At 27.3% G+C, this 11,374-nt stretch overlaps 1 protein-coding gene across 1 annotated transcript; it reads right to left on the minus strand.

The window, feature by feature from the left end:
- Nucleotides 1-395: 395 nt before the first annotated feature.
- Nucleotides 396-1,910, minus strand: LOC125837554 (uncharacterized). Its single transcript, XM_049516650.1, has one exon. It carries the CDS (start codon nucleotides 1,908-1,910, stop codon nucleotides 396-398), a length of 1,515 nt encoding a protein of 504 aa, XP_049372607.1.
- Nucleotides 1,911-11,374: the final 9,464 nt, after the last annotated feature.

Below are 11,374 nucleotides of genomic sequence, written 5' to 3' on the forward strand. Positions count from 1 at the left end.
ACCCCCTACCAGCCATGGTTTGTTGTTTCTGTCGGCTATGTCTTCCAGCTCTTCCCACAATTCTAGTCGTTCTAGCGCATCGCATCTAGCATACACTGCCGTTAACAGAAATTCCATATTATGCTTGCTTATCTTCATAGTAAGTTGTTGTGCACTATCCTTTACTACTTCCCCGCACCAATCTTCTTCCCAAAATAACCATATTTTAGCTGAACAGTTGCAATATGCATTAAGCATTCCTAGTCGTCTTTTATATTGTTCTAGCTCTTGTGGATCCTGAAAAGGTTCCATAAGAGCTATAAAATTGTATTTGTGTCTTCTATTTAGGTCCATTAGTCTCTCAAACGCCTTTTGAGATTTCACCGACCTAATATTCCAAAAGATGGCTTTTCCAATCATTGAGACATATCTTCTGGCCTATCCCTACTCCTTGTTTTCACTTGTAATGGAAGTGACGGTAATCCTGTCTTTCCCCTCTTGACCCCACTTTGCAAATAATTTATTTGCCTTGGCGATAGGTCTCCACTCTTTGCTATATCAGCTATATTCTCTTCAATTTCTTCATCTTCTTCCCTTTCCTTCCTCTGTTGTTTTTCTTCTTTTGTAATGTCTTCCAAATCAGGCAGACTTCCCGCCTTACCCTTATTACTTTCATCTAGCGTGGAGCCAGCTTCTTCTCCCTTGTCCGTCCCCCACTTATCACTCGTTGCATATTTATTATTGTCCTCCATGTTACTGTTTCTCGCATCCCCTTCCATTTTTTCCCCTCCCATTAATCCTCCTCCCAGCCCGCCATTTTTCATATCAACAGGAGTTTCGTGTTCTTTTGCTGTTGTTTCTTCCATCACCTTCCCTCTTGTCTTGCTATTCAGATCCCCAGCTTCCTCTTCCCACTGCTTTTTCTCATCTTTCGCCCCTTGTTTGAGTGTTTCCTCCCTTGTTTCCCCTGTCTCTTCGTTATTATTAAGCGCACCGAACTTGTTTTCTGTAACAATTTCTACTCTCTCCTGTTGAATGTTCTTCTTGTTCCATATTTGTTCGGGTTTCCCTCTGTCTTGGGCTCTCCATCCACCTCCCCTTCTATTTTTCTGTTCTTTGAATCCCGCCTGATCCTTAGCTTTTGGTTGTTGTTGTTCCCCAACCCTTGGTCCTTCTTTAAGCTGTTCGGCTAATCTCTTATCCTCTCCTGTCTCCTTTTCCGTTCCCCCTTCCTTCTGGTCCTTAGGAAATAATTCTGGATGAATTACATAGCATTCCTGATCATTGTGCCCTTGTATCTTACAATTTTTGCAATATTTTGGCACGTAGTCATATTTGATTTTAACCCATTTCTCACTTATGTCTCCTGATTTTTTCCTAACCCCTACGTTAATTCTTTTAGGGAATTCCCTCAAAAGATCAACCTCCACCTTAACTCTCGCACAACTTGGTCTTGTTTGATTTCTTGTTGCTAGATCCACCTGTAATGGCTTCCCTACCGCCGTCGCTAATGAAAACACTGCTTCCCTGACAAAAAAATTCGGTGGTAATGCTGGGAAAGAGATCCATGCAATAGCTGTTGACGTTTCTTCCTCTGGATCAAATAGTGGATCCCACTTCAAAGTTCTCATTGGATAGGTCCATCCTTTGTGCATGATGTAATAGGCTGGTTTTGAGAGCAAATTCACGTAATCCTCTAGACAAGACGCCCGAATCAATAAATATCTATTGCTAAGTAGTCCAATATTGCATTCCCCTTTCAACTCGCATTGTTTGGGAATTATTTTCCTCAGATCCTGGATGCCCGGCCATCCATAAGAAAATTTTCCTATCACCGCAAATTCCAGATTCTCCTTAATAATCATCTGCTCCACTTCGTCCTCTTCCCATATTACTCTTGGTTCCCCATGGAGGTACGCAACAGGCTTCATGGGTATAGGTTTAGCTGATGGTTGCGTAGGTCGTAGCGTAGCTAAAAATTAAGCTTTGGAGAAGCAATTGCCTCTATAGGTGCTCGATCACCCCCAGTGGGAGGCTGACCAGTGGTACTGGTGGCCATTGCCACCGGAAAAGGTTGAATAGTAGGGTTTGACGGCTGTGCTCCGTTTTTCTCGTTAGAAACTATCGTGTATAGCTATTTCTTTATTAATGTGTACTTTTTCTTCTTCTTTTTTTCAGTTACATGTTTTATTTTAAATTTATTTTTGTATCATGACATTATTTAATTTATTTTCCAATCAAATAGTTAATTGTTGTTTATTTATTTTTTTCTTTTGTTTTGGCCTTGTTCTAAAACTACCAAATGACGTTGTTAAAAATCATCGCTTAAATGTTTTTGTTAAAATTCAATTTACAAATTAAAATAATTAGAATTATAAAGTTTTAAAAAAGAAAAAACAAATCTTGATCAGTTACCTAAATTTTAGACCTGTAATTCAATATGAAAAAAAAATAACTACAATTACACAAATTTAATTTAACCCATGTTCATAAATTGATTTAGTAATTTAGGTATTTTGTAATTTGTTAGTATTTTTTTCATTAATAAATTCAATTTTTTTGAAAAAATATGCAAATTAGTAATATATAAATATTACGTGGTGTTTATAGTAGTTGCATTAGTAATATATAAAAAAGAATTATTATAATTTATTTATTTTACCTTCCTCAATGAAAATCTTAGATCCGGGTTCTCTCAATTTCTCTTCTCTCCATTTTCTCCAAGTTCTAGCTTGGATTGAAGACACATGTCATGGTTTAGAACTAATAGTTGAGATTTAATTAATTAAAGCAAAGTCCTAACCATAGTTATTTACTTTCATATATTTGCTTCTTAAATATTTTGCAATCCAACAATTCTAGATTTACATTGTATTTTTTCTAAATATAATTAAAAGAATTTCTTTTCTTAATTACTTGAATAATTTTTTACTGATATTTTACTTTTTTTCCCTAACGTTTTTCATTTCTCAAATAATATTTGCCAAATAAAAAAATTAAAATTTGTGACTTGACTTTTATTTATTTATTTTAAGAGTAAACTAATTTTGTCACCCAACTTTAAATCTTTATTTTTCCCTAAATAGAGTCCATATTGCCCTATAGACACCGTAGTAGAATATTAAGAATGTGTAGCTCAGAATATTAAGAACGTTTAACTGTATTATAATATATTTTTTTTAAAATAAAAATATTTAGTAAAAGTTTTAAATATGTATGCAGGGCAGTAAAGAAATTTTATATATATATATATATATATTGAAAGTGATAGTTTTTGTTAATGTTAAATTTTGAATCGGTCATGAACAATTATAATTAAATTTTAAAAATTCAAAAAAGTTGGATAGCAATAAAGAAGAAAAAATGGATCTTGCATTTAAAAGTGTGATTTGTTCAGTTTTTTATTTTTCAATTCGGATCTTAAAATCAATTTATTTAATTTGAATTATCTTTTAGCGTTATCTTTTACCTTTAAAATTTCAATTATTTTTTCCACGTTCCTTTTCTTTATGAATGAATGTGGATAATATATTATAAATAATTCTCCGCAACTTTCAAAAATATCATTTACAAATACTAAATATAATTAGTTTTAAAATGTATATTTTACCGCATTAATAACATTAAATAAATGTGCATTTGTGTTAACATTGCCATGTGGACTTCTTTTAAGAAATAAAGCTTTGCAATTCATTTTAAAAATCAATATATCTATAAAAAATATCTGTTTTTCAAAAATAATAATGATAAATTTAAATCTAATTCTTTAAAATTTCCAAGTGGTAAAATTTGGATTTTGTCCCTAATACATATTTTTTTCGTTTTAGAAAACATGGGAAGTTATATATTTTTTAAAAATAAAAATTTGAACTCAACCGTATTTTCAGTTTTTTTTTTCCTTTTGTGTTTGTAATTTTAATTTTATTTACGGGTTTTAAATTAATTTAGTTAATTTAATAATAAGTAAAGATTATTACTATTATTATTATTATTATTATTATTATTATTATTATTATTATTATTATTATTATTATTATTATTATTATTATTATTTGTTTTGAAATCAATATGGAGGTCGTGGAAAGATAGTAAAAAATAGTTTTTCTACAGAAAAAGGAATTACATACATTTAAATTTAAAAACTATTTTAAAAATAAAACAGTAATTTATTATTTAACCTTATTACATGCATTTAATATTTTTTAATTATTTAAATAATCTATTTTTTGTGGTGCTTTTAAAATTAATTAACTTGTCAATCCCAAAATTTAAACAATTTAAATATGTTTTTTGTACGCTTTCATTTAAATAATAATAATAATAATCCTATTTTAATTAGTTACCTATATATTACGAATAACTATTTCCCTCACCCTAACTCAAAATTAAAAGATTACTCGCAAATTTTATTAATCAACTATCATTACGTTTTTTTTTTTTCAAATACAATTTTGCAGATTATTTGTTTTAAAAGATTGCAAACATAAAATTAAGATTTTATTATTTTCAAATGACATTTTGAGACAAAATTAAAAGATGAAGAAGCAAAGAAGAAGAAGAAGAAAATTCATATTAGAAGACATTCATAATTATTTTAATTGGATTTATATATGACTATATAGAGAAAAGGTTTATGTGAGTAGTTGAATAATTTTAGGTAACCACTTTTAAATTTAAAAAAATCAATTTGACATGTTTCATTTTTATTTTTTTTATGTGGAAATTTGAATTCTGTATTTTACATTTTTTAAATTTTAATTTCAAGTTTCAATTTTTCTGTTTACAATTTCACCACCGGACAAATTTACTTTTTTAAAATATATATATATTTTTTAAAATAACCGTACAAAAAGACATTTTTATTATTATTATTCAAATTAAATATGTGATAACTTCCCACAAAAAAAGGGAACCACACACCCTAAGATCTTTATCATTTAAAACTAATTAACTTCTCAATTTTAAATTTAAATAATTTTATAAAAGACTTTAAAAAGAAGATAATTCTTTATTATTAGTATGATAATGATAATTTTACTTATTACATTCTCTTCAAGTAAAATCTTTGTATATTTATTTATTATTTTTATTATTATGATTAAAAAAAGCAACCATGATTATGTAAACTGCAATCAAACTTTCTAGTTTCTGTCATCTATTTTATCCTCTTTAGTCTCAAAAGAAGAAATAAAAAAGCAAGCAATATCAACCATTGCATTTCTTTCATCATTCATATACACGAAAGCAAAACCTGAAAATTAATCCAAAAATAAAATAAAAGATATAAGCATTAATAAAAAGTCAAAACAAAATTTATAGATAAAAATCATATGTTCTGTTGATTTTTTTATGCCGATGGTTACACACTAATAGAAAACTAAAAATTAAGAAATTTCAATACATACCTAATATTTGTGGATACACTTCAAGCACGAAATCTCTTTCTCTAGCATATATCAAATAGATCTATGATTTGGCCTATAATAAATTTCATACTTATAAATCTTTCTACTATTTCTTTGTTGCGTTAAAAAATTATAGGAGTTGTATGCTTGTTTTCTTCGGTAAACAATCCTATACATGCCAAACTATAAAAGGAAGTGATGAAGATTGATTCATGAGATTTTCAATACCAAAATATGAAAAGAAGTGATAAAAATTGATGATTACCTCGACAAAATGAAATTTAGGATTTCTTTGCATAATGGAGAGTAAATCTTTTTCACCAATTGCTTAAAGATTGATGAAATTTAAAAGTGATTAGTTATATTTAATATATGACTTTATATAAATAATTCATATATCCATAAATTATTTATTTAATATTTAATTGGGTTGTTTAAAACTTAAAATTCAAAATTCAATATGAATTAATTAGTAGTTATCTAATCCTAATTTTTAGCTACTTGGCAAAGAAGTTTTAAAACCTCTTTATTTAGTTGGATAAATGTTTTTTTCTAAAATAAAGATTAATTCATTTTTAAAATTATAACTTTTATAAGCGTAATATTTTGTAATTTTTTTGGTAAATATAGTGATCTTTTTTTTGTATTGATAATTATCAGCATTATTATTGCAACATATATATAATCAAATTTAATTATTTTTAATCCTTTTCTTGATTTTTTTTTATTTCAGATTGAAAAGTATCCTTATCTTTTGAATAAATCTTTATTCATTGTGCATGTAGCATTATTTCAGTCACATATTTGTTAGTAGTTAATATTTTTTTGTTCCTTCTATGAATTTATCTTTTTATTCTTTTTTTTTTGTTAAAGATTATGACGTATTAGTATCCTTTAAAGATTATTTTTGATAATAATAATATGTGAACTTTAAATATTGTCTTTAATTTGAATTCAATAACTTAAAAATTTTGTAATAAGAAGCAAGACACTTACAAAGAATTGTGCTCCTCTTATGCTTCGTCTTGCTTATGCTCTCTTCCACATCTAAACTTGTGTTCTTGTTGTAGCTAAAATGATAAAGTTATTTTACGAACAATGAGTACATCAACATTAACAATCAACTCCTTAATTATTAATAACTTTAATAAGTTTTTGATAATGTGAAACTATTAAGAAACACTTACATGATGCTTTCTTTCCATAGTTAATAAAGTTAGTAGCACATGTAAAACTTAATCCCATATAACTTGCAAAATCTTGAATATGGTTGCAAATCTAAAAAATGAATAACAAAATATACAAACCAAACTATATATCAAAAACTACAATTCATAAAAAAAACAAAAAAGAAGTATGCAGAACTAAAGGGAGTAACTGATATACATACCAAAAAGACTCAGTGACATTTTAATATCTTGGCACTAAGAAAATCATGAAAAGCATTTAAATTCATAGTTTGAGTGATTAAATACATATCTGTCTAGCACCTCCTACTCATATTCATATTTTTCCTTGATGAATTGTTTCCATCATCACGCATGAGAAGACTATTGCCCTTCTGAAATAATTAAATATTAAATATTCAAATTATAATAAAACTTTTGAACAGTTACAACAATGTATAGTAATTTCGAATTTGCAGTATTTTTTTTAGAAGAAGTGAGTGGGGTTGGTTTGGAAGACTTACTGGGTAGTATATTTATAGGATAATTGTAATGCAGTAAAAAGACATTCAGAGAAGTTAATAAACCGTTTATGAGAAGTTGTCACCAATTTGAAATTCAAAAAACATCAATCAGATAAGGATTCAGATCAATTCAAATTTAAACTTTAAGAATTAAAAATTAAAAAAAAATTGTTTATAATTTTTATTTTTAATTTCGAATTTAACATATTCTTTTTTTTTTGGGAAAGTTTTCATATTTTTATTAATAATATAAATAATAATTTTTTTACTGCAAATATTAAATAAATTATTATTAATATTATTATTATATTTTTATTATTATTTATTAATAAAAAATGAAAACTCCACCCCCCCCCCCCCCCCCAAAAAAAAAGGAATAAGACAATCTATATAATTATTTATTTTTGGTAAAAACTCTATATTTTTTTTAAATTGTTTTAAATTTTAAAGAAACGTTTAGTTATAAAATAAAAAACTATTTTATTATTTGATTATATTACATATATATTAATTATTAAAAATGTCTGTTTTTTAGATATATAGATATAGATTTATAGATAGATACATATAGATAGATATAATAGATTATTATTATTATTATTATTATTAATAATAAAAATATGATAACTTTTCACTAAAAAAGGAATCACACATCCTATTTTTTAGAACTGTTTTAAATTAAGAAAAAAAACTTTAGTTGTAAAATAAAATAGTAATTTGTTAGTTAATTATATGAATATATGTTTTTTTCCAAAGAACGTGGGTAGTTCTTTCAAATATGTTATATAATTAAAATTTATTTTTAAATAAATAATTAATATTAAATTTGAAAACTTCCAAAAAAAAGGAAGAAGAAGAAAAGCTCTAAACGTTAAAAGACAGTTTTTTTTTAGTGATTGAAATTTTTATATTTTAAATTAATTTTAATAATTAATAAATTCTTTTTTTGTGGTGCTGACACGTGGCACTTTTTCTTCTCCTTTTATATATAGATAGATATATATAATAATAATAATTATTATTAGTATTATTATAATTATTATAAATATATGTTTTTTTCAGAAAACGTGGGTAGTTTTTTCTATGAGGAGTATTTTTTATTTTTTGAAAGAAAAAACAGATTTTTTAGTTAGTTTGTTCAATTCAATTTTTTTAAATAATTATATAAAAGACTTTAAAAAGAAAAGATTATTATAATAATTAATATTATTATTATTTATCAGCAGTAAAAATATGATAACTCCCCCGCCCAAAAAAAAGGAATAACACACTCTATACTTTTTAGAATTGTTTTCAAAGGACGTGGGTTGTTATTATTTTTAAAAAAAGTTTTTTGTTAATCAATTTTTAACTATCTATATTTAATTATTTTTTAAAAAACTCAAAATTCAAGAATGTAACTATTCATTTAAACGTTCTTATCTTCTAAAATAGTACCTTATTTTCTTTATTTTAAAACAAATTATTATATTTGATTAGTTGATAATTTAAAATTTAAAAATTAGAGATTAATTGTGGTGCTAATACATAGGCGCGCGCTATCACCTCTCCTATTATATATATATATATATATATAGAGAGAAAGAGAGAGAGAGAGAGAGATTTTCAACTTCAAAATTTAATTTTTTCACCCCTACCCTCTACCAGCCCTCCCATCCCCCCCATCCCCCCCAAAAAATATAAGTTTGTTTTTAAAAAATATTTCCAACTTCAAAATTTCAATTTTTCACCCCAGCCCTCGACCCTCCCCCACTCACCCCCTACCAGCCCCCAAACCCCCCAAAAAAAATTTAAGTTTGTTTTTAAAAAATATTTCCAACTTCAAAATTTCAATTTTTCACCCCTACCCTCGACCCCCCCACCCACCCACCCCCTATCAGCCCCCACCCCCACCCCCCCAAAAAAAATTAACTTTGTTTTTAAAAAATATTTCCAACTTCAAAATTTCAATTTTTCACCCCTATCCTCAACCACCCCCCCACCCCCATCCCAAAAAAAATTTAAGTTTGTTTTTTAAAAATATTTTCAATTTAAAAATTATTTTCTAAAAATAAAAGATATTTCTCAAAAACATTTTTCATTCATAAATCAAACACAAAATCTTTTTCGAAAAATATTTTTTACTCCCCAACCAAACATGAGAAAATAAGTTAAAAATCAACTTGTTTTCCAGGAAAAATATTTTCTATATTTTCCATGGAAAACATTTTCCTTCATACCAAACACACCCTCAAAGTTTGTTTTACAGAAAATGAGTATTTAGATTTGCTGATCATACTGAAAAAAGTCTATTCAAATTGACTTAATAGCTTTTTGATTTGTCAAATTGTAATAGTAGTAGCTTTTTAGCTTTTACATTGTTTGTACATATAAGCATTGCTTCAAATTGGCTTAGTCTTGGGTCTTCGTAAACAACATCTCTACCTTTGAGAGGTAGTGACAAAATCTGCGTACAATCTACCCTCCTCCTACTCCACTTTGTGAGATTTCACCGATCAAGTATGTTGTTGTTGTTACACATGTAAGCATTAAGGTATATTTAGTCTTTTTACCTCCAAGAAAACCCTAAACGAATTTCTTGACTAATAAAAGGCTCAAAACAATCAGATTTTCATAGTTTAATCCATCATTCTCTTCTCTCTCAAACCATAGGGTAAAACCCTAAGGAAAAATCAAAGTAGAAGACTCCATTCAAGATTCTTTCAATCTTTTTCAAGATTCTTCTTCAAGGTAAGTCTTTCTCCATGAATTCCATTCTTTTCAAATCAAATTCCTCCATACAATTATGCATCACTAATGAAAATCATATTCTTGGCCATATAGATTTCAAGAAGCTAATTCAAGAATCTCAAGAAAGATTTTCTTGATCGTTTACCTTCAAGCTAGGGTTTCAAGGCTTTATAGATAGATAGTTTTGGAGATTCTTTCGATTTCAGATATTTTATTTAAAACTTATGTTTCATACTCAGTATATTTAGCAATGTTTTGAGATTCAGTAAACTGTGTCTAAAGGTTTCTTTCAATTTGATGCTTATGTATGCTCAAGTTAGTCTTCACGTTGTTCTATTAATCAAATCATATTTCTTCATATTTTACTTGTGATTGTGATTTATTTTCTATCACTATAAAATTTATTACAAACAAATTGGCATGCCAGTAGGATCAAATCTTCCTTTCATCGCTTCTCTCACAAATCAGATTTGCAAATCTGAAGCCACAAAACTACAAAGATGGAAGCTTTATTTTTATGGATATTTCGAGTCTCGTCTTTGAATTTCATCAAGTATACACTCTGATAAGCCTTGAAGTACGGGGCATTTGTAAACATCCAAATTTTGTAGGATTCTACTAGATGAGTTCTATTTCAATTAGTACTTGAAGGTTATTCTACCCTAAACCCTAGCTCATTCCTATTTAAAATGTAATATATTCCTTTGAAAATGTATCTCAAAAATTTTGTAAATTAATGAAATATTCACGAAGATCAATGGAGATCAACAAATCTCAAAGAGGTCAATATCATCCTAGTCCGTCATTTTTTTTATTGTTTGACTAAAATTTTGACCAAAAGTGATGGACAAAGTGACATCGTCCATCGTTTCTTTAATAAAAGTTAGAAAATAAAAATTAATTGTAAGCGACAGATGACGTTATCATTAAATAATTAATAAATTATTTTTTAAATCAAAAGCTAAGGGCGACATCACAATAGTTAACAAATAATTAAACAGTAATTAAATATATGGCGTAAAAATCCTCCCAAAAAAGACGGATAAAGAGTCATTGTCCATCGTTTTTACAAAAATAAAAATAAAAATGATGGAAAGCGTCGCAAATTGCATCGCCTTTTTGGAGCGACGTTGTCTGTTATTTTTAACTCCATGATTTTTTTAACTCTTTTAGTAGTATATGTTATTGATACCAAATAAGCATTGAAGGGCCACTAGCTAAGGCATACGTGTATCTGAATAACTATATCTTCTTCTTTGTCTTTGTCTTCTTCGTCTTATGTATACATATACAACACACTGGATACATCACAAATTTGATAGTAGATAAATGTATTTATGCAGCAAATATACTAGATACATCACAAATACGATGAATATATTAGTTCCCTCTTAGACCAATCCGTAACTATGCACATGTACAATAAATACATCAATGCAAATTTTATACTATGTACATGAAACTGATAATTGGATATACTAGATATTTAATATTAGACACACTGGATGAAATTGATATACACATAAACATAGTATACATTAGTGTACAACTAATATTGAATACACAAATA

This window comes from Solanum verrucosum, unplaced genomic scaffold (genome assembly GCF_900185275.1).
Source record: "Solanum verrucosum unplaced genomic scaffold, falcon-dt-bn FXZP01000131.1, whole genome shotgun sequence".
NCBI lineage: Eukaryota > Viridiplantae > Streptophyta > Magnoliopsida > Solanales > Solanaceae > Solanum > Solanum verrucosum.

What these genes read in the sequence shown, in the direction of transcription:
- LOC125837554 (XM_049516650.1), bottom strand. Translation starts at nt 1,910, where the DNA reads ATGAAGCCTGTTGCGTACCTCCATGGGGAACCAAGAGTAATATGGGAA.